Raw genomic sequence first — 27,436 nt, forward strand, 5'->3', positions numbered from 1 at the left:
ACTGATTCTTCCAGTCCAAGAACATGGTATATCTCTCCATCTGTTTGTATCATCTTTATTTTCTTTCATCAGTGTCTTATAGTTTTCTGCATACAGGTCTTTTGTCTCCCTAGGTAGGTTTATTCCTAGGTATTTTATTCTTTTTGTTGCAGTGGTAAATGGGAGTCTTTCCTTAATTTCTCTTTCAGATTTTTCATCATTAGTGTATAGGAATGCAAGAGTTTTCTGTGCATTAATTTTGTATCCTGCAACTTTACCAAATTCATTGATTAGCTCTAGTAGTTTTCTGGTGGCATCTTTAGGATTCTCTATTTATAGTCTCATGCCATCTGCAAACAGTGACAGTTTTACTTCTTCTTTTCCAATTTGTATTCCTTTTGTTTCTTTTTCTTCTCTGATTGCCGTGGCTAGGACTTCCAAAACTATGTTGAATAATCATGGCGAGAGTGGACATCCTTGTCTTTTTCCTGATCTTAGAGGAAATGCTTTCAGTTTTTCACCATTGAGAATGATGTTTGCTGTGGGTTTGTCATATATGGCCTTTATGATGTTGAGGTAGGTTCCCTCTATGCCTGCTTTCTGGAGAGTTTTTATCATAAATGGGTGTTAAATTTTGTCAGAAGTTTTTTATGCGTCTATTGAGGTGATCATATGGTTTTTCTTCTTCAGTTTGTTAATATGGTGTATCACATTGATTGATTTGCATATATTGAAGAATCCTTGCATCCCTGGGATAATCCCACTTGATCATGGTGTATGATCCTTTTAATATGTTGTTGGATTCTGTTTGCTAGTATTCTGTTGAGGATTTTTGCATCTATATTCATCAGTGCTCTTGGTCTGTAATTTTCTTTTTTTGTAGTATCTTTGTCTGGTTTTCATATCAGGGAGATGGTGGCCTCATAGAATGAGTATGGGAGTGTTCCTTCCTCTGCTATTTTTGGAAGAGTTTGAGAAGGGTGGGTGTTAGCTGTTCTCTAAATGTTTGATAGAATTCACCTGTGAAGCCATCTGGTCCTGGACTTCTGTTTGTTGAAAGATTTTTAATCACAGTTTCAATTTCATTACTTGTGATTGGTCTGTCCATATTTTCTATTTCTTCCTGGTTCAGTCTTGGAAGGTGATACCTTTCTTAGAATTGCTCCATTTCTTCCAGGTTGTCCATTTTATTGGCATGGAGTTGCTTTTTAGTAGTCTGTTCGATGCTTTGTATTTCTGTGGTGTCCGTTGTAACTTCTTTTTCATTTCTAATTTTAATGATTTGAGTCCTCTGCCTCTTTTTCTTGATGAGTCTGGCTAATGGTTTATCAATTTTGTTTATCTTCTCAAAGAACCGTCTTTTAGTTTTATTGATCTTTGCTATTGTTTTCTTTGTTTCTATTTCATTTATTTCTGCCCTGATCTTTATGATTTCTTCTACTAACTTTGGGTTTTGTTTGTTCTTCTTTCTCTAGTTCCTTTAGGTGTAAGGTTAGATTGTTTATTTGAGATATTTGTTGTTACTTGAGTTAGGATTGTGTTGCTGTAGACTTCCCTCTTAGAACTGCTTTTGCTGCCTCCCATTGGTTTTGGATCATCGTGTTTTCGTTGTCATTTGTCTCTAGGTATTTTCTGACTTCCTCTTTCATTTCTCCAGTGATCTCTTGGTTACTTATTAACATATTGTTTAGCCTCCATGTGTTTGTGTTTTTTACATTTTTTTTCCCTGTAATTGATTTCTAATCTCATAGCATTGTGGTCAGAAAAGATGCTTGATATGATTTCAGTTTTCTTAAATTTACTGAGGCTTGATTTGTGACCCAAGGTGTGTTCTATCCTGGAGAATGTGCTGTGTGCACTTGAGAAGAAAATGTAATCTGTTTTTGGATGAAGTGTCCTATAAATATCAATTATCAATTAAATCTGTCTGGTCTGTTCTGTCATTTAAAGCTTGTGTTTCCTTATTAATCTTCTGTTTGGATGATCTGTCCATTGGTGTAAGTGAGGTGTTAAAGTCCCCCACTATTATTGTGTTACAGTCGATTTCCTCTTTTATAGTTGTTAGCAGTTGCCTCATGTATTGAGGTGCTCCTATGTTGGGTGCGTATATATTTATAATTGTTACATCTTCTTCTTGGATTGGTCCATTGATCATTATGTAGTGTCCTTCCTTGTCTCTTGTAACATTCTTTATTTTAAAGTCTATTTTATCTGATGAGTATTGTTACTCCAGCTTTCTTTTGATTTCCATTTGCATGGAATGTCTTTTTCCATCCCCACTTTCAGTCTGTATGTGTCCCTAGGTCTGAAGTGGGTCTCTTGTAGACAGCATGTAATATGGGTCTTGTTTTTGTAACCATTCATCAAGCCTGTGTCTTTTGGTTGGAGCATTTAATCCATTCATGTTTAAGGTAATTCTCGATATATATGTTCCTATTACCATTTTCTTAATTGTTATGGGTTTGTTTTTGTAGGTCCTTTTCTTCTCTTGTGTTTCCCACTTAGAGAAGTTCCTTTAGCATTTGTTGTAGAGCTGGTTTGGTGGATTCTCTTAGATTTTGCTTGTCTGTAAAGCTTTTGATTTCTCCATGGAATCTGAATGAGATCCTTGCTGGGTAGAATAATCTTGGTTGTAGGTTCTTCCCTTTCATCATTTTAAATATACCATGCCACTCCCTTCTGGCTTGTAGAGTTTTTGCTGAGAAATCAGCTGTTAACCTTATTGGGAGTTCCCTTGTATGTTATTTGTCGTTTTTCCCTTGGTGCTCTCAAGAATTTTTCTTTGTCTTTAATTTTTGTCAATTTGATTACTATGTGTCTCGGCGTGTTTCTTCTTGGGTTTATCCTGCCTGGGACTCTCTGTCTTCCTGGACTTGGGTGGCTATTTCCTTTCCCATGTTAGGGATGTTTTCAACTGTAATCTCTTCAGATATTTTCTCAGGTGCTTTCTCTCTCTTCTCCTTCTGGAACCCCTATAATGTGAATGTTGTTGCATTTAATGTTGTCCCAGAGGTCTCTTAGGCTGCCTTCATTTCTTTTCATGCATTCTTCTTTATTCTGTTCCGTGGCAGTTAATTCCACCATTCTGTCTTCCAGGTCACTTATCCATTGTTCTGCCTCAGTTATTCCGCTGTTGATTCCTTCTAGTGTATTTTTCATTTCAGTTATTGTATTGTTCATTTCTGTTTGTTTGTCCTTCAATTCCTCTAGGTGTTTGTTCTTTAATTCTTCTAGGTCTTTGTTAAACATTTCTTGCATCTTCTCCATCTTTGCCTCCATTCTTTTTCTGAGGTCGTGGATCATCTTCACTGTCATTATTCTGAATTCTTTTTCTGGAAGGTTGCCTGTCTCCATTTAGCTGTTTTCTGGGGTTTTATCTTGTTCCTTCATCTGGCACATAGCCCTCTGCCTTTTCATCTTGTCTGTCTTTCTGTGAATGTGGTTTTTGTTCCACAGGCTGCAGGGTTGTAGTTCTTGCTTCTGCTGTCTGCCCTCTGGTGGATGAGGCTATCTAAGAGGCTTGTGCTAGCTTCCTGATGGGAGGGACTGGTGATGGGTAGAGCTGGGCGTTGCTCTGGTGGGCAGAGCTCGGCAAAACTTTAATCTGCCTGTCTGGTGATGGGTGGAGCTGGCTTCCCTTCCTGTTGGTTTTTTTGGCCTGAGGCGACGCAACACTGGAGCCTACCCGGGCTCTTTGGTGGGGCTAATGACAGACTCTGGGAGGGCTCACGCCAAGGAGTACTTCCCAGAACTTCTGCTGCCAGTGTCCTTGTCCCCACGGTGAGCCACAGCCACCCCCTGCCTCTGCAGGAGACCCTCCAACAGCAGCAGGTAGGTCTGGTTCAGTCTCCTATGGGTCAGTTCTCCTTCCCCTGGGTCCCGATGCGCACACTACTTTGTGTGTGCCCTCCAAGAGTGGAGTTTCTGTTTCCCCGAGTCCTGTCGAAGTCCTATAATCAAATCCTGCCAGCCTCAAAGTCTGATCCTCTAGGAATTCCTCCTCCCATTGCCAGACCCCCAGGATGGGAAGCCTGACGTGGGGCTCAGAACCTTCACTCCAGTGGGTGGACTTCTGTGGTATAAGCGTTCTCCAGTTTGTGAGTCACCCACCCAGCAGTTATGGGATTTGATTATATTGTGATTGCGCCCCTCCTACTGTCTCCTTGTGGCTTCTCCTTTGTCTTTGGATGTGGGGTATCTTTTTTGGTGAGTTCCAGTGTCTTACTCTCGATTATTGTTCAGCAGTTAGTTGTGATTCTGGTGCTCTTGCAAGAGGGAGTGAGTGCACGTTCCTCTACTCCGCCATCTTGAACCAATCTCTCTCTTCCCCCATGTTTCTTTTTCTTTTTTTTTTTTTTTTCTTTTTGCGGTACTCGGGCCTCTCACTGTTGTGGCCTCTCCCGTTGCGGAGCACAGGCTCCGGACGCGCAGGCTCGGCGGCCATGGCTCACGGGCCCAGCCACTCTGCAGCATGCAGGATCTTCCCAAACTGGGGCACAAACCCGTGTCCCCTGCATTGGAAGGCAGACTCTCTACCACTGTGCCACCAGGGAAGCCCCCCCACGTTTCTTAAATGAGTTGTAATAACAGTTGGCTTTGTACATTTCTGTGGATTCTTTGAATGGAGGGATTGTTTTAAGTTAAAATAATAGTAGCCTATATTTTGATAGCACTTATGTACCAGGCACTATTTTAAGAGCTTTTTATGTGTAACTCATTTAATCCACTCTTTTTTCTAGGAGATAAGCAGTAGTATTATATTCAGTTTACAGATAAGGAAGCTCAGGCACAGTGTAGTTGAGTGTCCAAGGACACAAAGCTTGTACATAGCACAGCCAGAGTGTAAATCAGCAGTCTGGTATAGAGCCCACACTCAAACTATGATATCTTTTTAGAGTGTTAGAATCTTATACTGTTTTTTTTAAAAATCTTTTTATTTAAGTACCTTTTACCAGTCTCAGTCTCACCTTAACTTAAATTGATAGCAGTTATAATAAACTCTGTCATTTTTCTCTTTAACGGGTTACAATTAGTGCAACATTGATTTCTTTTAAAACCAGAATTTAAAAAATATTTCCTCTTGGTAGCAAGAGTAAGTAATTAAAAGTACTTAGGTATCTTGTACCTTACCTAGTAGTCAGATATCTTGTACCTTATTCAGTAGTCACGTATCTCGTACGTTACTCAGTAGTCAGGTATCTCTTGACTGTAATTGTGGAAAGGTAACTGTTCTGCATTAAATTCTCTGGTAGTGTTTTTTTGCATCCTGAAGTTGAGTAATATGTTGCTATCTTTATTTCAATTTAAATGTTACTCTGGGCCACCTGAAAGTTAATTACTCACAAAATTGTGTTTTTTTTTTTTTTAATCAGCAAACGCAATTCAAATTCTGCGGGCCCATTTGTAGTGCCTGACCATCTTCGTCACGATGTAGAAGAATTTGAAGCTCTGTATGGACAGCACAGTAATGAATATGTTGTCCGTAATAAGAAGCTGTGGGACATTAACCCAAAACAAAAATGTTCAACTCTATATGAGTAAGTAGTTTAACATTCCTACAACTATTATACTGAGGCTGCCAGTTAAAGATCTTAAGTTGTTTACTTTGTGTCCCTTTATGTTTATTAAAGGAATCACTGATTGGCTCACAAACTCTGGGGAAGAAGAGTGTTTTTATGGCTTCTGTCATGTATTACACAGAGTTAATTGAAGATTTTTAACTATTACATTTAGAATCCTAATGATTATTAGTTTTGTCAGTTTGAGCTGCTAATGTAGATTCTGTCTATTTCCAAAACTGTCCTGGTATGTCCTGATAGGAATGATAAACAGTTTCCAGCCATAATCTTTTATCATGAATTCCAAAGTATATACATTTGACAAGGAATAGTGTAATTATTTGATCTCATTGTCCTTATGTTGATGATGCAGTTGTTTGGCATCTCCTAAGTTTAGTGACAATTAATGTAGCTTGGTGAAGTACTGCCCTTTAATGGGGAAGGGATACCAGGATCTGGTTATTACTTCTGCTGAGATGGTTGTCCAGTTGTGATGGTATAGGACACATATAGAACCCTGTATCTCTTTATTGAATTGAAAACTTGACTTCCAGACATTTATCTAAGTAAAGAGAAACAGACTTTTCCTTTAAAGAAACTTTGGGCTCAATTACTTTTGGATTGAAAATATGAATGTGAAATTAACACTAGGGGACTTCCCTGGCGGTCCATGATTCAGCACATCTACTGCAGGGGGCATGGGTTCGATCCCTGGTCGGGGAACTAAGATCCTGTATGCCACAGGACATGGCCAAAAAAAAAGAAAAGAGAAATTAACACTAAAGTCAAGTCTTTGTGGGGTGGATACAGTAGTGGAGAAAAGAGTTCAGAAAAATCTAGGAAACGTTTGCCTTTTTTTTTTTTAGCTTGGCATTAATAAGTTGTGCATGATGCCTTCCTTAGGAAAAGAAGTTGAGGGGCAAAGATCTGCAACAGAAAATTAATTTGAAAGCAAACTCCTGTCTCAGAAAAGAGGGGATATATGTATACATATAGCTGATTCACTTTGTTGTACAGTAGAAACTAACACAACATTGTAAAGCAACTATACTCCAATAAAAATTAATTTAAAAAAATGAACTCCTGGAAAACCCATCACTCATCTATAATTTGGTTATTGTTACTTCTCTTTTTCTCAGTTGCATTGTTCCTATTCAGTCTTGTTATATCCTCTTGGATCCCTTTTCGTAGTTTTTCTTCAGAGTTGAAGTGCTGAGCAAATCAAACTCTCAGAGAACTGGATGACAACCTGGAATCAGCTATAAAACTACACCAGTATTTCTTAAAACATGCTGGACTTTGCTTCAGGCATCCAAAACTGAAGCTAAACTGTAGTTTCCAGGAGCTTGCTTCTCAAAGAATTTATTACCACTATAAGTGGGAAGAAATTTAATAACTTTATGAGAACCCTATAGGCTGATTTGTTTGTGTATTTTGAGATAGAATTTATATCTTATAATAGGAGAAAGTCAAGAAGTTACAGGAATTCATACCTCAAAACATAATTCTTTCCTTGAATTTTCAAAAGTAAACATGCAATGATTGGCTTAAGAATGATTTTTTTAGTGGCCAATGGGTAAGAGAAAGAAAAATAAAATTATTGTATATGAAAAGAGTGTAGAGTAGAAACATATTAGATAAGAAGTCAAGAATACTATGATAACTGCTGTTAACTTTTTCTTGATGTAAGTATTTCAGTTTAAAGTAGGGGGTTGGACTGATTTTTTTTTCAGTGACCTCCACCTTATTCTAACATTTTATGATACACATAGTTGAAGCATAATAAATTTCAGTAGGTGGCATTCTACATTCAGTTTTTCCTAACACCTCTTTAGTAGTGTTAATTAGTCAAGATTTATTAACCACTTAAGGTTAAGCACTGGGGAAGATTTCAGGAAAAGTAGAAAATGTAGTTCTATCACGCAGCTTACAAGTAGCAGGAGCGCAAAATTGATCATTGGTTGAATCACTGTATTGCAAATAAAAATGACTTTGTGTAATAAGAATCGGGTTTTTTCTCCCTATCAGTCTTTGCCTACCAAAAAGAAAATGTGGTTCTTGCTTACTTGTCATGCTCTCTTCCAGGAAAGAGGGAACTGGGTCCTCATCTTTTAATCTATTTCTTTAAAAAAAAAGGAATCATGAGCATGTAGAAAACAGTGATTTTTTCAAAGGGGCACAACCAGAATAGTAGGATGGGAATGCTTTTGGAAATATTTTTCCCATTCCTATCCCTTGCCCCTGTTCTGACAGTGACATGCACTAGCATGTGACAGTCCATTAAGGACCATTTAAGACACTAATGATCATCACTGAATTATGAAAATATACATACACATATTTGCAAATGGGAAAATAATTTGAAAATCATATATTTGATAAGGGGCTAATATCCAAAATGTATGAAGTACTGATACAACTCGATAGCAAAAGAACCAAACAGTCCAATTAAAAAATGGGCAGAAGACCTGAATAGCCATTTTCCCAAAGAAGACATACAGATGGCCAACAGGTACATGAAAAGATGTTCTGCATCATTAATCATTAGGGAAATGCAAATCAAAAACACAATAATGTAATAACCTACAATGGAAAGTAACCTGAAAAAAAAAATATAAATGAATCACTTTGCTGTAAAACCTGAAACTAACACAATATTTTAAGTCAACTGTACTTCAGTTTAAAAATAAACACACAATAAGCTATCATCTCCATCTCATACCTGTTAGAATAGCTTTTATCAAAAAGACTAGAAATAAGTGTTGGCAAGGATGTGGAGAAAAGGGAACCCTTGTTCACTGTTGATGGGAAGGTAAATTGGTATAGTCACTATGGAAAAGAGTATGGAGGTTCCTTAAAATATGAAAACATGTACATGTATGTAATATAGCAACTATTGTTATCTGTGGTAAAATTAACTTTATTATTATTTTTATCACTTCCGTCAAGCACAGCATGGCCAGTCTGCCTCAGGTTCTGAAGTGCAAGAACACTACCCCTATTAGAGCCTGGATTATGAAGAAATCATATTTGTGCTATCTTGGGCCCCATGTTTATCTACAGAAACTATTTTTCAAGGCTAGAAAAGCATATAAATAGAGTTAAAGTTCATTTTGTGTTGCATTTCAAATAACAATCACTATAAAAATTTTATTCACAATGTGGTTATAATGCTATTTTTCTTTGTTGAATTAAATTTTGTTCTGTTTGAATGTATGAAAAGTTCATTGCTATTTAGCCAGTGGAAAAAACATGGAGGCTCTATTTCTTCAAAAAAAAAAGGTGTGTATCCTTTCAGACTTTTTATTTTATTTTTTTGGCCGCACCGTGCGGCATGCAGGATCTTAGTTCCCCGACCAGGGCTCAAACCCATGCCCCTTGCAGTGGAAGTGTGGAGTCTCAACCACTGGACCAGGGAAGTCCCCAGACTTTTAAAATGTTTATATGTATGAAATATATGCTTTGGACTTTATAAGCTGTTATTTAACTCTACACTCAGCTTTGTCATTTGCCCTTTTCACCTAAAAATGCATGGTGAGCACTTTTTTGTATCCTTAAGTATTCTTCAGGAATCTGACTTTTATTAGTTACTCAATAATCATCACCATATCTATATCATCATTCATGTTGCGAACTCTTGAAAAGCTCTCTGCTAAATTACTGGTAATGGTTTTCTTTCCTGTGGTCTCTGTTCTTTAGTGATCCCATTTTGGATTTAAGTATTTTAATGCAGGTAGAAAAGCTTTATTTTTAAATGATTCTCTATAGTATTCATCACGGAGAGCAAAAAGTAAATACACATAACACCACTGATGAATTATCTGCTGTTGCTTGTGACAGCTAAACACCAACTGGAAAGGTCTCTCTTGGGACAGATTGTGGGGTCAGTGTTATTTATACCAATTGGCCAGAACCCTCAGCAAGGGTTACTGTTCCTGAGGCTACAGTGATTTGCTTCTTTTTACCTTATTTCCCTCCCTCAACAGTTTCTGCTTTTAGAAATTTCTCATTAAAAATGAAGTTTGATTAGAATCTTAAGGCAAACGCATATTTAACCTGTTACCTTGCAAAACAACATGTATGTAGGGGAGTTTCTATTGCAGAGCTTATTCTAAGGGGAAAATGTTTATCAAAAAACACTTTAAAAGAGACTGACGGCTTTTAAGTATTTGGATCAGCAGTGCAGGCAAAGAGAAGTGGCTTTTGGTCTTTATGTTTCAGTGTAGCAGTTGCTTTCAATAGGGGTTAATTAATCACTTGTAATTGTCCTGTGCATTTATGTGCAGCAGCATCTGCACATAAAGTGGTTTTCTTTTGCTTCAAAGATGTATTGTTTTTACCTTCCTCCTGAATAAGTTATCTTCCTGGTTAGCTTTAATTTACTAAGAATGTTCCTTTGGAGGTTTTTGCTCTTGAAAAAGCCTTCTTAGTGTACCTGGTATGTGTCTTTCTTGCTAGTTGTGCCACTGTTACAGACTGAATACCAAATTCAAATGGGAGAGGAAGCCTCTTTGAGCCTGGCACAAGAATGGCAAAAGAACATGGCCCCAGAACTGGAGTGAACAAACCCAGTCCACAGATGGAGGCAGGTTAAGGGATTGGCCCCATTACTGTGGATCTGATCCTGCACTGTGGTGGTTTATTGATCAGACCTGATTGATTTCAATAATTCTGAACCATTGTATATTCCTAAACAGAGAAATGTTAATAGATTTACTATATGTAAATTCCAATAGGATTTTTTTGAAATTTGATTTCCCTTTTTCATTTGATGTTTTTGTTATTGATAGCCTTGTTATTTTTCTTGAATAAGTTTCTTTGATTTTCATTGTTTTTTAAAATATAGTGAATAATTATTTAATTGAAACTTATAAAAATAACTTTTTAATCTCCTTTAGCTTTTTTCCCCAAAATTTTTTAAAGGATTATTTTCTGAGGGGTAAACAAAATTTTATTTATAGTATCATTGATTACAGTTAGCCTTTCTGAGATTTAATATGAGTATAACATATTTGTTGGGGAGGTGTCAAGATCAGTTAGAAGTGAAGTAGTATTTTGCTTTGGGAGAAATATTGGGAAGTATTTTTTTCAGATAAACATGTACAAGTACTTCCTTATAATAACTTACGTAAATTTTTTCCAAGTTATTTCTCTCAGTTGTTAGAGGAACATGGTCCCTTGGACATGAGTAACAAGATGTTTTCTGAAGAATATGAGTTTTTCCCAGAAGAAACTCGACAGATACTAGAAAAAGCAGGTGGTTTGAAATCTTTTCTCCTGGGATGTCCTCGTTTTGTTGTGATTGACAACTGTATTGCATTGAAGAAAGTTGCGTTACGGCTTAAGAAAAAGAGAAAGAAGAAAAACATTAAGACAAAAGTAGAAGAAATTTCGAAAACAGGAGAGTATTTACGAGTTAAACTACCGCTGAATCCAACTGCTAGGGAATTTAAACCAGATGTGAAATCCAAACCAGTGTCTGACTTATCTTCAGCACCAGCTTCTGAGGATGTGAAGCCCCACCTTACATCTGCTAATTCTCCCCAGTCACCTTGTGAAGCTGTGAAGCCGAAACTAATTTCCGATAATTCTTCCAAATCAGTTTCTGAGGATGAGAAGCCCAAAGGGGTGTCTTCTGATTCTCCCAAACCAGTCTCCGAGGAGACAAGTCACAAACATGTCTCCTCTAATTCTCCCAAACCAGTTACAGAGGATGTGAAACCAACCTATTGGACTCAACCCCAGTTGGTCACAGGATACTGTACGTATCTTCCCTTTCGGGGATTTGACATTACCCAGACACCACCAGCGTTTATAAATGTGTTACCGACTTTGCCCCAGTATAGCATTTATGCACCTCTGGCCAGAGTTTCTTCTGAATATCAGCTGCAAAGATCAATACCAGTGGTGCCGTCTTTTGTAGCCAGTGACATAACAGAAGTGCGTTTTGAGGGCCATCATTTCAGTGCTGAGAATGTCCCTGGTAACCAGATTGCCTCTGAAACACAAATCCTTCAAGAATCTTTGGAAATACCAGTAAAGTCACAGTGCATCACGGATGGTGCTGATACAGCCCAAAGTGAGTCTAACAGAAATGATGACCACTGTGGAAATTCTGCCAAGCAGGAAGTAAATCCAGAAAGCACCGATGAAGTAACAGATATTCCACATACACAAATGGTTGCTGTACAGGTAAGACTGAAAACAGAAAGCCTTCTTAATACTAAAGTTAAATTTTCCTCTTCATTTTTCATTGCCATTATATTTACTAAAATTCTTTAAAATGATGGACTTTATGAACCCTTTTGTAGGGCGTGACAGGTAATGCCAGAAGGAATTTTTGGGTTTGGTAAATAACATCCTTCCTATCCAAGTTTTGCACCAGTTGAGAAATAAGATAGTGGAACCAGCAGATGGAGCCAAAACATCACCTTGATAATTAATAAAAGTATGGCAGGAAGATGTGGCTGTTTCTGTAGAGAGTGCCTGTCCTAAGAGTGCAGCCCATGACATACCAGCTTCCCCACCTAGTTACAGCAGTGCTGGCCTAGAAGGCCTCCTAACTTGGGTGCCTGCCCCTGAGACATAGTGCATGGAGAAGGAGGGGGAAACGTGCTTTCTGCACGGGCAGCTCCCAAGAAAAAGGAAAAAGGAAGAGTCTGGGCTGCACATGCCCAATTCTCCTACCAAGCCAGGGGAGGAGTAAGGGAGTTAAAAGACACAACCAGATGGAGAGAAACAAGAGAGATGTGAATAAAAGTTCCTGACAAGCATGAGAATAAGCTAAGGTTCCTCTATAGTTAACTTCATCAGGCATGAATTCATTAAATCCTTACTGGTTATCCTCCTACTCATTAAGTTTTTTGCTTTCTAGAAAACTTTGAAGAATTATGTTAACAGTAACGAACCCAAATCATTTTCACTTTTACTAATTATAAATGATCACTTTTTCCTGTTACAAATATCTGTAGAAAGCATAGAACATTATCTAAAGTGGCCCAAAAAAACCTTGAAAAAGTTATGGGCACGTTTCAAAATGTTATTACATGATGGATTTATTTTACTAGTGCAGTTGAGATAGACTGAATGTATTTGTTTTGGCCCAAAGGTGTCTCAGAATATAATGCATCAAGAAGTCAATACTGAGCCGTATGATCCTTTTGAGGCACAACAGGTGAGTCAAAATCATATTAAACTGTTTAAAGGTTTAATTTTCTTTACTTTTAACTAGATGGAAATGACGAACTTAGAACTATTTTGAAGCCAGTTATTCCATACAAAACATTATAGAATAAGCTTTAGAACATAACAAAAAATTATTGTTTTGTTTTTATTGTTTGAATTTAGGAAGGGGAGGCAGAGGAAAAGGTAAGTTTTTTCTAGCTTACTGATTGTGAAGTATAACGGCTTTATTGTTTTAACTGGTATAATGAGTCTGTATTAATTTATAAATAAAAGCTTATTCACATGAATAATACAGAAATTATTATAAAAACTTTCACCACTTTAAGAATGATTCAATTAGAAAATCTATTAATATAATTGCTGTGTTAATATATCTTAAGAGAAAAGTCATTTGATCAACGCCATAGTTGCTGATAGGGTATTGGAAAAAATTCAAGTTTTTTTCTTGACTAAAACTCATAATCAAATGGGAATAGATGAATACTTTTCAACATGCTTGTATCTTTCTTAAGCCAAATGCGTCATCTTGCTTAAAGGTTATATATCATCATTAATATTTATTATTATCCTGGAGATATTAGCTGAAAAAATCAGATAAGAGAAAAAAATAAGATTTTAAAGGTGGAGGTATAAGTATCATTATTTACAGAGGCTAAGACTGTGTCCCTGGAACATCCAAAGTGATCAACCGAAAACCCAATACCAAAATGTAAGATAATTCAGAAGGTTGATTGGATAAAATTCCTTTCCATATATAAGCAACCCATTGCAAATTATATTAAAAGAAAAGATTACATTTTCAATAGCATCAAAAAAGATAAAATATGTAAACCTGTGAAAGAAGACTTTAAAATGCTACTGAGACACACAGAAGACTTAATGAGAAAATGTTCAGTGTACTTGAATAGGATGACCTATTATTAAAGAGATTGGTTCTCTCTAAAGATTTTAATTTAACACAGTCTCAAAACAAACATGAACGGAGTGTATTAGTTATCTATTGCTGCATAACAAGCTACCTCACAATTTCTATGAGTCAGGAATGGAGGAGCAGTTTAGCTGGGTCATTCCAGATATTTCTTATGAGTTGCAGTCAAGGTGTTGACCTTGGCTCAAGCATCTGCAGGAGTAACTGGGACTGGAGGTGCTACCTCCAGGATGGCTCATTCACATGCCTAGCAAGTTGGTGCTGGCTGTTGGCAGGAGGCATGAGTTCCTTGCCTGTGGGCCTCCCCCTAGGGCTGCTTGAGTGTCCTCCTGAGGCCTGGCTTTCCCCAGAGTGGGTGATCCAAGGCAGAAGTAACAGTGGCTTTCATGACCTACTTTAGGAAGTCACAGTGTATCGCTTCTCCTGTATTTGTCTTGGTCACATAGACCAACCCACCAACCCTGATACATTGTAGGCGAGGATTATACAATGGCATGAATACCAAAAGGCAAGGATCTTGGGGGCCACCTTGGTGGCTGGCTACTGCACAGAATTTATTTGAAACTGGACAAATTGATTCTAAACTTCATATGGAAAAACAAACATCAAGAATGCCCATGGAAAAGAAAGTATAGGAAGGGGAGTTGTGCAGGTAGGTATCAAAACATAATATAAATCTATATTAGCACATAAATAGACCGTTAGACTAAGAATCCAGTAGAACAAAATATAGAAATTTAAGGTCTAATAAAAATGCTAGCTGTTGGTGAGCAAAAAGTAGATTATTAAATACGTGGTGTTAGGAGACGTGCGTTGCCAACTAGAAAAAATTAACTTGGATCCCTACCTCATTCCATATACCAGAATAAATTCCAGGCAGATAAAACATTTAAATATTAAAAACTGGACCTAGAAGAGTACCTAGAAGAAAAGGAAAATTTTTAAAATAAGATTAATGAACAGCAGGACAGAAAAGTATTTGTGTATATGTGTTTACACACACATATATAATGTGTCTGTACATATGCACATAACATATATATATGTATGAACAAATATATACAGCATCAAAACACAAATGACCAACTAGGAAAATTATTTGCAGCATAGGACAGAGAACTAATTTCCTTGCTTAGCATATGAAGTTGCTGTAAATCAATAAGGAAAAAATTAATAATCTGACACAAAAATGGGAATGGATGGGAATAGACAATCTGCCATAAAAGAAATAAGGATAATTTTTAAACATATAAAATGGTGCCCAACCCCAATGGAAGTAAGAAAAACAATCATTTATACATTATTGAAAGAATATAAAAATGTAAATTTGGGGGGAAGGCAATTTGGAATTTATCTGCGTTCATATATGTGTACAGAGACCAGTGAACAGGATATTTGTATATTTGTTTTATCTGTATTTATGTCAACAAAAAATTGAATACAACGTGAATATCCATCGATATTCCTAGTTAAGTGATTTATGGTACATCCATATAATGAATATTACTCTGTCATTTAAAAATGAAGCAATTCTATGATCACTGGTTAGGAGTGATTTATAATATCAGGTGTGTAATTAATTAGGAATAAGTAAGGTTAGAACTTCGTGTTGCCTGCTACTATTTTTACAAATAGCTTTACAGTTTTAGCCAATTATAAAATATAATATAGAGCCCTTAAATTTTTTAATGAACAATACTGAAAATTATGAAAGAGAAATTGAAAATTATCTACATTCCCATCACCCGTGTTAGAATTTGATGTGCAGCCTTTCAGGTTTTATTTTAACATTGGCATTTAAGTTAGCAATGCTTTTTATTTTATTTAATTTATTTATTTATTTTAGCAATGCTTTTTAAAAGATGGTATCATACCGTATATGTTACATTTGAAATTTTCAGTCTTAATGTATTGTGGACTTTTTTCCATGTCAGTAAATACCAATTTTTCACCAACATTTTTAATGCATGCTTGGTATTCCATTATATGAATTCATAGATTATTTGACTAGATTCTTTTGTCGAACATTTAGATTATGTTAGCTTTTCATGCTTACAGTGCTGTGGTGAACATTGTTGTCTGAATATGAGTGTATACCAAGTAGAATGAGTGGTATTGAGTTCTTACACTACTTAGCTTTAACCAGGTACGCTGTGTTGTTTGAGCCAGTGTTTTTACCCTCATATAAATATTCTCATCAGTGTTGGGATAATTCACGAATGCTTTCTTAAATTAGCTCTTAGTTTCAGGACCTTGACATTAGCATAGTTGATTGCTGGTTTCTCAACCAGTGAGACTTAAAATTATCCCCAGCACGGCTGCTTTCTTCTGGGACTTTGAGAAGTTGCCTGTCTTCTCTAAACCTTGGTTTCCTGATCTTTAAAAACTGAAAATAACATACCTCTTACACAGTTGTGGTGAAATTTAAGTATAATAACATAGAGATGGCATATAACTTGCTGCCTGTCTCTGTTAGCAATTTGGGGCATATGAATTAATTCATAATACTGAGTTGCATTGTGATCCTTTTGCTGAATTGAGACTGAAAACAGAAATAGCTAAGATCTAAAACTGTAAAGGCTTGCTTGTGGGTCATAGTAAGGTTCACCATTTAGTTGATTATTTAAATATGGGCTGTATTCGTAGAGCTGAACTTTCAGTCTGGATGACAAAAACTGAGACTCTTCACAGCAAATTGGCACGTATGGTCACCTTGGCCACAGTGCACGGTTCTCTGATAATTTACAGAATTTCAAAACCTTGATTCCGTGCCTTTTTACACTTGGAAGATGCTAAGATGCTGGGAGAGGTGCAGGAGATGGGGAAGATGGACCAAGTTTGTGCCACTGGGTTAGATTTCCAAAGCCTGGCTGCCAAGGCCCCTCGTATCTTGGTAGAGCAGTTACCTGCAGCTGGGAGGAGTTGCCAGCATCAAACAGGTGCTTCTTTCAGACACAAATGTGTGATTGCTGCCAGTCTTAGCAGTATGAAAGGCTTTAAAAAAATACATAAATGCTACTCATTGTTTGCCAACATTTCACATTGCAGTATGACTTCTGTTTGCTTTTTTTTGTTTTTGTTTTGTTTTGTTTTTGCGGTACGCGGGCCTCTCACTGTGTGGCCTCTCCCGTTGCGGAGCACAGGCTCCAGACGCACAGGCTCAACGGCCATGGCTCATGGGCCCAGCCGCTCCGCGGCATGTGGGATCTTCCCGGACCAGGGCATGAACCCGTGTCCCCTGCATCGGCAGGTGGACTCTCAACCACTGCGCCACCAGGGAAGCCCTGTTTGCTTTTTTTTTAAGCTGTCTGAGAGACAGTTACATAAATGTAAATAATTTATTGATACTATTTTAACTCGTCTTTTAAAAATAGCAGCAACTATCCATTTGAAACACTATAAAAGTAGGGCCAAAATTAATATGTCCTGTTCATATCTAAAATATGCATAAATTTGCAGTTTTTAAAGCTGGTAAGTAGTTCTTGATGTTAATTGTGGAGGATGACATTCACATCAAACTGTTAATTTAATATTGGACTCTTCTAAAACAAATATTCAGAGCTAATTATGGTACATATTGAGAAGTTTCCTTGTGAGTTCCAGTAATATGAATAATTTTTTTTTAAAAAAAAGAGCTGGCTTGGCACTTCTCTGATGGTCCAGTGGTTGGGAGTCTGTCTTCCATTGTGGGGGACACGGGTTTGACCCCTGGTTGGGGAACTGGGGTCCCACATGCCGCGGGGCAACTAGGCCCACACACTGCAACTACTGAGCTCGTGCGCTGCAACAGAAAAAGATACCACATGCCGCAACAAAGATCCCACATGTCACAACTAAGACCCAATGTAGCCAAAGAAATAAATAAATAAAGAGCTGGCTTTGATAAACAGTGTAACGGGTTTTTAATTCTTAAATTATTGTGACATTTCCCTTGTAAATTTTCATCTGCCATATATTCTCCTTTGTTTATTTTAAGAGACAGTTCAGAACAAGATCAGAAATAGGCTTTTAAAACTACTTTTAATAGATAATTTTGTATTATACTTTTAGGGGAGTATTTCACAGATTGAAAAGGAGTACCAAGTTTTACAAGAGCAGCTTAAGGAAGCATGTGAAAATTATGAGCAGAGAAATATCAAGGGCTCAGAAGAAACCAAGGATTTGGAAGAAAAGTTGAAAAGGCACCTAGAAGAAAACAAGGTAACCCTATCTGAAACCCTCTTTAATAGCATGCGGTATCATTAGGAGAATTGTGCTCGTGTAGCCTCAGTTAGCTGGGCTACTGCATTCTTGGCTAAACAAAAGGAATCTTTCTCGTTGCCTATTTCAGATTTCTTTATGACATATTAAAGTAACAGTATTTTTTTGCAGTGTTTTAGAAGCTGTACAAGTTGCAGTCTAAGAAAAGGGCTGTGAATCTGAATTTTCATATATCATAATTCAGTTTGTTTGCTTAACTAAAACTATTTTCTGAGGGAACCCTCTTGTCCTGCTGGTGGGAATGTAAATTGATACAGCCACTATGGAGAACAGTATGGAGGTGCCTTAAAAAACTAAAAATAGAACTGCCATATGACCCAGCAATCCCACTATTGGGCATATACCCTGAGAAAACCATAATTCAAAAAGAATCATGTACCACAATGTTCACTGCAGCTCTATTTACAATAGGCAGGACATGGAAGCAACCTAAGTGTCCATCGACAGATGAATGGACAAAGAAGATGTGTCACATATATACAATGGAATATTACTCAGCCATAAAAAGAAATGAAATTGAGTTATTTGTAGTGAGGTGGATGGACAGTCTGTCATACAGAGTGAAGTAAGTCAGAAAGAGAAAAACAAATACCGTATGCTAACACATATATATGGAATAAAAAAAAATGGTTCTGAAGAACGTAGGGGCAGGACAGGAATAAAGACACAGACATAGAGAATGGACTTGAGGACATGGGGAGGGGGAAGGGTAAGCTGGGATGAAGTAAGAGCGTGGCATGGACTTATGTATACACCACCAAATGTAAAATAGATAGCTAGTGGGAAGCAGCCGCATAGCACAGGGAGATCAGCTCGGTGCTTTGTGGCCACCTAGAGGGGTGAGATAGGGAGGATGGGACAGAGACTCAAGAAGGAGGAGGTATGGGTATATATATGTATAGCTGATTCACTTTGTTATAAAGCAGAAACTAACATACCATTGTAAAGCAATTATACTCCAATAAAGATGTTAAAATAAATAAATAAATACCCAAAAAAACCCAAAAGTATTTTCTGGAGACTAAGCTCCAAGTTAAATTATTATTATTGTTTAAATTTTTTTATCATTGTGTTCTGAATTCATGGCATTTTTTTTTTTTTGGCTGCGTTGGGTCTTCGTTGCTGCACTTGGGCTTTCTCTAGTTGTGGCGAGTGGAGGCTACTCTTCGTTGAGGCGCACAGGCTTCTCATTGTGGTGGCTTCTCTTGCAGCGGAGAATGGACTCTAGGCGTGCAGGCTTCAGTAGCTGTGGCTTGCAGTCTCTAGAGTGCAGGCTCAGTAGTCGTGGCGTACAGGCTTAGTTGCTCTGCAGCACGTGGGATCTTCCCAGACCAGGGATCGAACCTGCGTCCCCAGCATTGGGAGGCGGATTCTTAACCATTGCCACCAGGCAAGTCCCTAAATTCTTGTTTATAGTGAGAGAAGTTGTGTAGCAATAGTGGTTCAGAGTGTGAGGCCTGGAGTCAGACTGACTGGATTCAGATCCAGGCTTAGTTCTATACTAGTTCTGATCTTGGTCAAGTTATTTAGTATCTCTGTGCTTTAGTTTCTTATCTGGAAAATTTGGGTAACAGTAGCTCCCATTTGCCCGGTTAGATTAATACTTGTAAAGTACAGTTATCCCTCAGTATCTGCAGGGGATTGGTTCCAGGACCCATTCAGAAATACCCAAATCCACAGATTCTCAAGTCCCTTGTATACAGTGCTGCAATATGGTTAGCCCTCTGTATCCGAGAGTTCCACATCTGAGGATACAGAAGGCCAGCTGTACTGAACGTTGCCTGGTGCATAGTAAGAGCTCTGTAAGAGTTGCCTGCCACTATTATTACTACTACTATCATCATCATCTTAATCTTACTACTCAGGAAATATAAAAATAAGCCATGGAGCGTTGGCATACTAGAACTGTAAAGTCACCCACAGTATCTTGGTTGAGTCTCCTGATCTTGAATTCCATTAGTTAAGATTGACCTTCAGTTACATGTGACTGGTTCTTGGAGTAATACTGATTCATGGCAAGGCCCAATTGAATTAGTGGGAGAATGGAACTATAGATGTGAGGAAATCATGGTACATTTGTTTTTTAAACTAAGGTCTTTTTTTAAAAATTGAAATATAGCTTTTTTACAATATTAGTTTCAGGTGTACAACATGGTGACTTGATATTTTTATTAGATTATACGCCATTTAAAGTTATTACAAAATAATGCCTATATTTCCCTGTGCTGTACAATATATGCTTGCTGCTTATTTATTTTATACATAGTACTTTGTGTCTCTTAACCCCCTACCCCTATCATGCCCTTCCGCCCTTCCCTCTCCCCACTGGTAGCCACTAATTTGTTCTATCTGTGAGTCTGGTTTGTTACATTCATTCGTTTGTTTTATACTTTAGATTCTACAAATAAGCAATAAAATAGAGACTTGTCTTTCTCTGTCTGACCTATTTCACTTAGCAGAATACCCTCCAGGTCCATCCATGTTCTTCCAAATGACAGAACTTCATTCTTTTTTATGGCTGAGTAATATTCCATTGTGTATATATACCACATCTCTTTATCCATTCATCTGTTGATGGACATTTAGGTTGCTTCCATATCTTAGCTATTGTAAATAGTGCTGCTGTGAACATTGGGGTGCATATATCTTTTTGAATTAGTGTTTGTATGTTCTTTGGATATATACCCAGGAGTGGAATTGCTGGATCATGTGGTAGCTCTATTTTTAGTTTTCTGAAGAACCTCCATTCTGTTTTCCATAGTGGCTGCACCAGTTTACATTCCCACCAACAGTGTACAAGGGTTCCCTTTTCTCCACATCCTTGCCAGCATTTATTGTGCTCTTTTTAAATTTTTTTTGGCTGCGTTGGGTCTTGGTGGCTGCAAGTGGGCTTTCTCTAGTTGTGCCGAGCGGGGGCTACTCTTCGTTGTGGTGCGTGGGCTTCTCATTGAGGTGGCTTCTCTTGTTGCAGAGCACAGGCTCTAGGCGTGCGGGCTTCAGTAGTTGTGGCACGCAGGCCCTAGAGAGTGCGGGCTTCAGTAGTTGCAGCGCACAGGCTCTAGGATGCGCGGGCTTCAGTAGTTGTGGTGCACAGGCTTAGTTGCTCCACGGCATGTGAGATCTTCCCGGACCAGGGATCAAACCTGTGTCCCCTGAATTGGCAGGCGGATTCTTAACCACTGTGCCACCAGGGAAGTCCTACTGTGTTCTTTTTGATGACAGCCATTCTGACAGGTGTGAGGTGATATCTCATTGTAGTTTTGAGTTGTATTTCTCTCATGATGAGTGATGTTGAGCATCTTTTCATGTACCTGTTGGCCATCTTAATGTTTTCTTTGGAAAAATATCTTTTCAGGTCTTCTGCCCATTTTATAATCAGCTTGTAAAAACTGAGGTCTTTTGTACAGAGGTAACAAAGGGCTGTTAGTCCATTTAAGAAAGGAAGAATTTGTTCCAGATGTCTGAGTCAATAGCTGACGTCACATATTAAGTAGAGGAAAATGAGCTGTGGGACCTTAATCAATAAACTCATTTATTGAGATTTAAGTATGCCTGGAAGAAAAGGGTTGGTATGTAAAGGTTACTGTTATAACATTCCTTAGGACATGTTTTTACTTGGGATGAGACCGGGGAGATTTGAAGAATGAGAAGAATTGGAAGGAAGCAGCCTTTCTGCTCAGTTGCCCAGATGAATGAAGTCTTCTTGATTGCGAAGAGGGAAAAATGAGCAAAAGTAAAGCCCTGCACAGTGGCTCACAGAACACTAATTTGGATAAGCTACTTGGGGGGCTTAACAAAATAACATATTTTTGTAAACTTTGTATTGCCTCAGGAAAATTCAGTTTTCAGTTTTAATAAATCCGTGCGGGAATGCCTGTGTTCACCCGATTAAGTGCTGAGGGCAGATTTGCAGACTCAGCCACTTAATTTTAGGTGGGCATCTGGTGAGTGAGGTTTCTTTCTTTCTGGCAGAGGCTTGTCCAGCTTTATAAACTGCTGGTCTGACTGGGTCCTGTATTTGTGCAGCTCATCAAGGCTTCTTTGTACACTTGACCAAGAAATGTACAGTAAATGAGCGCGCAGGGAGGAGGGCTGTGAGAGCAGCAGCTTTGGCTGGTGGGCTTGGGCTTCTGACCTGCTTTTTAACTTGGCTAAGGCTCTGGGTCGGGTTCCACGTGGTTGTACTTAAGAGTAGTCAGTCCATTTTCTAAAAAGAGCCATTATTTAGTCCCTCAAATTACAGGCCAGTTAGGTTATTAGACTTTCCATGTAAAATGTATACCTGTTTCCTAGCAGGATAAATTGCTTGTCTGAGATCCTTAGGTTGTTGTCTGCACAAGAGCAGATGAGGCCAAGCAGATAACTTCTTTATTAATCATGACTATACTCAGAATTCACTTGTGGAAAACCTTTTATAAATGTAAAAAGGAATTTCCACTTTTGTTGATCTTTCCCTTGGCCTTTGACTCTCTTAGATCACTGAGGTTATGAGCTAATACTTAAAGTTTCTTGATCCCACATTTGGATATATTAAATACAACAGCCCTTCCCCCTTATAGAGAAGAGAGAGGCAAGCAGTAGCAAATCACGTTTAAGAACTCAGGCAAGCAGAGCAACTAAGCCCGTGTGCCGCAACTACTGAGCCTGCGCTCTAGAGCCCACGAGCCACAGCTACTGAGCCCACGTGCCGCAACTACTGAGCCTGCGCTCTAGAGCCCACGAGCCACAGCTACTGAGCCCACGTGCCACAACTACTGAAGCCTGCATGCCTAGAGCCCGTGCTCTGCAACAAGAGAAGCCCCGCAATGAGAAGCCCGCACACGGCAGCTAAGAGTAGCCCCTGCTCGCTGCAATTAGAGAAAGCCCATGCACAACAACGAAGACCCAACGCAGCCAAAAATAAAAAAACAAAAAAAAACTTGGGCAATAAGAGTCAGACTGCCTGGCTAGTGACCCCAGCACCACCACTTAATAGCTTTGTGACCTAAAATAATTTACTCCATCTCTTCGACCCTCAGTTTCCTCATTAATAATGTAATCTCTACTTCATAGTTTTGTGAGGACTCACAGAGGTGGTTGGAAAGGGGTGGGGAATGGCCAGAGATAAGTATAGAAGGAGGAAGAATTGTCCCACCCAGAATGCTGTCATGCCCTCTTTGAGAAAAATCACTTATTTACAAAGTACTTGAAAAGCGCTGAGCGTTTACAAAGCATCAGTAAGAATCTGGGCCAGCTATTGCATATAGCTGATGGAGTTTGATTATCATTAGGGATGGGCCTATTCTCTGTTCCCTGCCAGAGGAAAATAGCAATTCTAAAGCCAGAGTCTCCTATTGTTTTTAATGTACGTCTCACCTGCAACCAGCAGGTTATAACTGGTTGCCATGTTGCTCAAGGGCATATGTTCTTTCTTGTTTTATTAAGGTAAAATTCACCTTTAACCACTATAAAGTATACAGTTCAGTGGTTTTCAGTATATTCATCATGTTGTATAATCATTACCACCATCCAATCCAGAACTGTTTTCAACACTCCAAAAAGAAGCCCTGTACCCATTAAGCAGGCACTCCCCATCTCTCCTAGGTCATATGTTCTTCAGGTGCTTTAATGGGATTTGCTTAGAGCTAAGATGGGGATTTAGTTGACACTGACTCTTAAAACACAGTCAAAATAATTGTGGCCCAGAATAATTTATGGAGTAGAATTTGGAACTTTGTCCTGTTTCAACAGAATCTTGGGCCCCTGCCTGCCAGAGCTTCCTCAGCTCACGTCTTCACAGAGGTGGGGTTCTCCTGTTCAGTTATTGCCCTTGCCAAGTTCAGCCTTTTTAAATTTTTTTTTTTAAGATTTTTTTTTTATGTGGGCCATTTTTAAAGTCTTTATTGAATTTGTTACAATATCTCTTCTGTTTTATGTTTTTTTGGGTTTTTTGGCCACGAGGCATGTGGGATCTTAGCTCCCCAACCAGGGATCAAACCTGCAACCCCTGCATTGGAAGGTGAAGTCTTAACCACTGGGCCGCCAGGGAGGTCCCCAGCCTTTTTTTTTTTTTTTTAACATTTATTTAGTTAGTTATTTGTTTATTTGGTTGTGCTGGGTCTTAGTTGTGGCAGGCGGGCTCCTTAGTTGCACCAGCATTTTTTTTTTAGTCTAACATTTATGGAGCTCATGTTATGTGCCATACTGAGTTGTAAATATTTTACATGTATTATTTTATTTAATCTCAAAACAATCCTAGCGTACTAGTGTTACAGTATAGTATATAATATTCTCTCCATTTTACTGATAAGGAAAAAGGGGGCCGGACTTGCTAATGCATCTTGCTCCAAGTCACACCAGTATTAAGCAGGAGAACAGGTGGTGAGTGTCGGGCTCCAAATACCTTGCTTTTGTCCTCCCTTAAGAGAATGTCAGTTCCACAACCAGTTGAAAAACGTTTCTCAGCATTTCATGAGCAGCCTGTCAGTTAATCGACGCCATAATAATGCCGAGTAACAACCACCCACAAAAACCTCAGTGATGTACAACAGTGAATATTAAATGTGTGAGTCTGTGGGTTAGCTGATCCCGATTGGGCTTGGCTAGACGGTTTCACCTTTGGGTCAGCTAGGGCTGTGCTGCTCTTGGCTGTGCTAGAATGGCCTCAGGGGGACAACAGGGGCAACTAGATCGGCTCCATGTGTCTTTCATCTTCCAGTAAGTACAAGGGCAAGTGAGGACAGTCACTGCTAATATCACATCAGGCAAAGCAAGTCACATAGCCAGCCCAGATGCCAGGGGTGGGGAAGAGACTGCCTCTTTAGTGAAGGGAACGCCAAGGTCCCATGAGAAAGGGTGTAGATATGGGGAGGGGTGAAGGATGGGGCTGTGAATGCCATCCCTCTGCCACAGTAGGTTAGCACCAGTAATTCACTAATGCTCAGTAATTACCAAGAGCTTAAGAGACCTTCTGTGATTGGTACCTAACTCCATCTTCTGCCTTCTTCCTTACGTAATGGATAGTGCTTGTCATGTGATTTGCTCACTTCTGGACCTTTTCCCAGCACTGTTCCTTCTGCTTCAAGTGGCCTTCTTCCTCCCCAAGCCTGGCTCACTTCTCCTCACTGTTTGGGTCCAACTCGGGCATCGTGTTGTTGAGGAAGCAGTCACTGACGACAGCTCAGGCTTGGTTAAACGCCCTTATTAATGCAGTGGTGATAATGAGTGCCTCACACTATATTATACAGTAATTATCATTTTGTTAATATCATTATTGAGATAGAATTCACATACCATAAAATTCACCCATTTAAAGTATATAGTCAGTGTTTTTACTATATGCACGCTGTTGTAGCCATCACCACAATCTTAAGTTTAGAACATTTTTATCGCCCCAAAACGAAATCTCATAACCACTACCAGTCACTCCCTGTTCTCCTCCCTCCCTCCCCCAGCTGTAGGCAAGCACTAATTTACTCTGTGGATTTGCCTGTTCTGGGCATTTTATATTAATGGAGTCATATTATATGTGGTCTTTTGTGAGTGCCTTCTTTCACCTAGCTTTATGTTTTCAGGGTCCATCCATGTACATTCATCCGAGTAACATATATCAGCACTTCATTCCTTTTTACTGCTGAATAATATTCCTTTGTATGCTGTATCACATTTTATTTACCCATTCATCAGTTGATGGACATTTGGATTCTTTCCAGTTTGGGGCTGTTATGAATAATATTGCTATGAACATCTGAGTACAAGTTTTTCTGTGGACATATGTTTTCATTTCTTTTGGGTATATACCTAGGAGTGGAATTGCTGGGTCGTGTGCTAACCCCATATTTAAGAATTCGAGAAAGTTCCATACTGTTCCAAAACAGCTGCACCATCTTACATTCCCACCAGCAGTGTATGAGGGATCCAATCTCTCCATGGTCTCACTAATGCTTATTATCATCTGTCTTTTTGATTTTAGCTGTTCTGATGGGTGTAAAGTGGTTTCTCATTGTGGTTTTGATTTGCATTTCCCTAAAAGGTTAATGATGTTGAGCATCTTACATGTGCTTAATGTCCATTTTTATATCTTTGGAAAATTTGGAGAAATGTCTGTTTTAATCCTTTGCCCATTTATTAATTTCATTATTTGTTTTTAAATTATTGAATTAAGAGTTTTCATATATATGTATTCTAGGTACAAGTTGCTTATCAAATATATGATTTAGAAATATTTTCTCCCATCTTCCATATTTGCAACTTTATTTCTTCTATCTCCTGTTCCGTGGGTTGTCTTTTCACTTTCTTGATGGTATCATTTGCAGCACACAAGTTTTAAATTTCAGTGTAGTCCGCTTTCTCTGTTTTTTCTTTTGTTGCTTATGCTTTTGATGTCGTAGCTGAGAAACCACTGTCAAATCCAAGATCACCAAGCACCAAGATTTCCTCCTGTATTCTAGAGTTTTATAGTTGTAGCTCTCTCCACTTAGGCCTGTGATCCATTTTGAGTTAATTTTTGTGTTCGGTGTAGTAATTATCTTTTATGCACATTTCCCCCACCAAACTGTGATCTCCCTGAAAGTGACGACTGTTTCTTAGCCATCTTTGGATCTCAGTGTACAGACTAGGAGCTCCGCCGATGTTATCAAACAGTTGTACTTGGGCCCCTGAAGAACTGGGTTTAGTGAATTGTGTCTTCACATTCTGTCAGCCTACATGAAAGGCCATCAGGCCTGGACGTTGTGTGAAGATTGTTGCTTTATTTACTGCTAGTATGTAGTGGAGGGTATCACCCATTCTTTCATTTGACAAATATTTATTGGATGCTTCTTAAGTGCCAGGCTCTGTGCTGATCTTCCAGGACTTTTATGTAGCGTCCTCTTTATGAGGCCCTGAGAAGTAATTTCTCTCTACTTTTACTATCTGCGTTTCTTCGTGCAGTGGGCTTGTTTTTATTGGACTTCGACTGCCAGAAAGTTTTAATACTGTTTCTGAAGAATGGTTAGGGCCTCATGCCGTTTGTTTTTATATTACTCTGGCTCTGTTTTTATATTATCATTCTTATCTTTTTATTCTGTTTTCTTTACTTAGCATATTCTTTTTTATTTTGTATTTTTTGAATTATATATATTACTGAAGGCACTTCAAATATTGACTTTAAAACATAGTTGAGGTTTAAAAAAAGAGGTATAAAAACCAAATGTTCTCTAATTGAGAAAAAGACTTTCAGAGGTGTTTATAATTATGTCAGTGAACTGTGTAAATACAGGATGCAGTTGTATACAGCCTGTTGTTTCTCCTATTCTAATGTTTCAAAGAAAGGCATTCAGATTATTCTTTTTCATGTAGTCAGAGACAAGCTCGTGATAGCTGCCCTAGGCCAGCTATGTCATTAAAGGGTGGTGAGTACAAATGGCAGATGAACTCATGTAGCATTTTTCATGGCTGAGCTGTAGGGGTGTGTGTGTGTGTGTTTATAATACTTTGTGCCTTTTGATACCTGAACTGCTTGAGGTACTTGTTGCCAAGTAGGTTCTTATGTCCCAGTATAACCTTG

General features: G+C 38.4%; 1 protein-coding gene across 15 annotated transcripts in view; it reads left to right on the plus strand.

The window, feature by feature from the left end:
* The window catches only part of TTC3 (tetratricopeptide repeat domain 3), a 145,743-nt gene that overhangs the window by 88,599 nt on the left and 29,708 nt on the right, over window positions 1–27,436 (plus strand). For 14 of the 15 annotated variants that reach the window (XM_033856058.2, XM_033856069.2, XM_073804492.1 and 11 more), the window contains 4 exons: window positions 5,352–5,516; window positions 10,682–11,729; window positions 12,646–12,711; window positions 17,701–17,850. In XM_033856058.2, coding sequence (XP_033711949.1) covers window positions 5,352–5,516; window positions 10,682–11,729; window positions 12,646–12,711; window positions 17,701–17,850 — 1,429 coding nt within the window. The remainder of the gene's footprint in view (window positions 1–5,351; window positions 5,517–10,681; window positions 11,730–12,645; window positions 12,712–17,700; window positions 17,851–27,436) is intronic. The other variant, XM_073804496.1, reaches the window with a different exon arrangement.

The sequence above is a fragment of the Tursiops truncatus genome, chromosome 4 (genome assembly GCF_011762595.2).
Source record: "Tursiops truncatus isolate mTurTru1 chromosome 4, mTurTru1.mat.Y, whole genome shotgun sequence".
NCBI classification, from domain to species: domain Eukaryota; kingdom Metazoa; phylum Chordata; class Mammalia; order Artiodactyla; family Delphinidae; genus Tursiops; species Tursiops truncatus.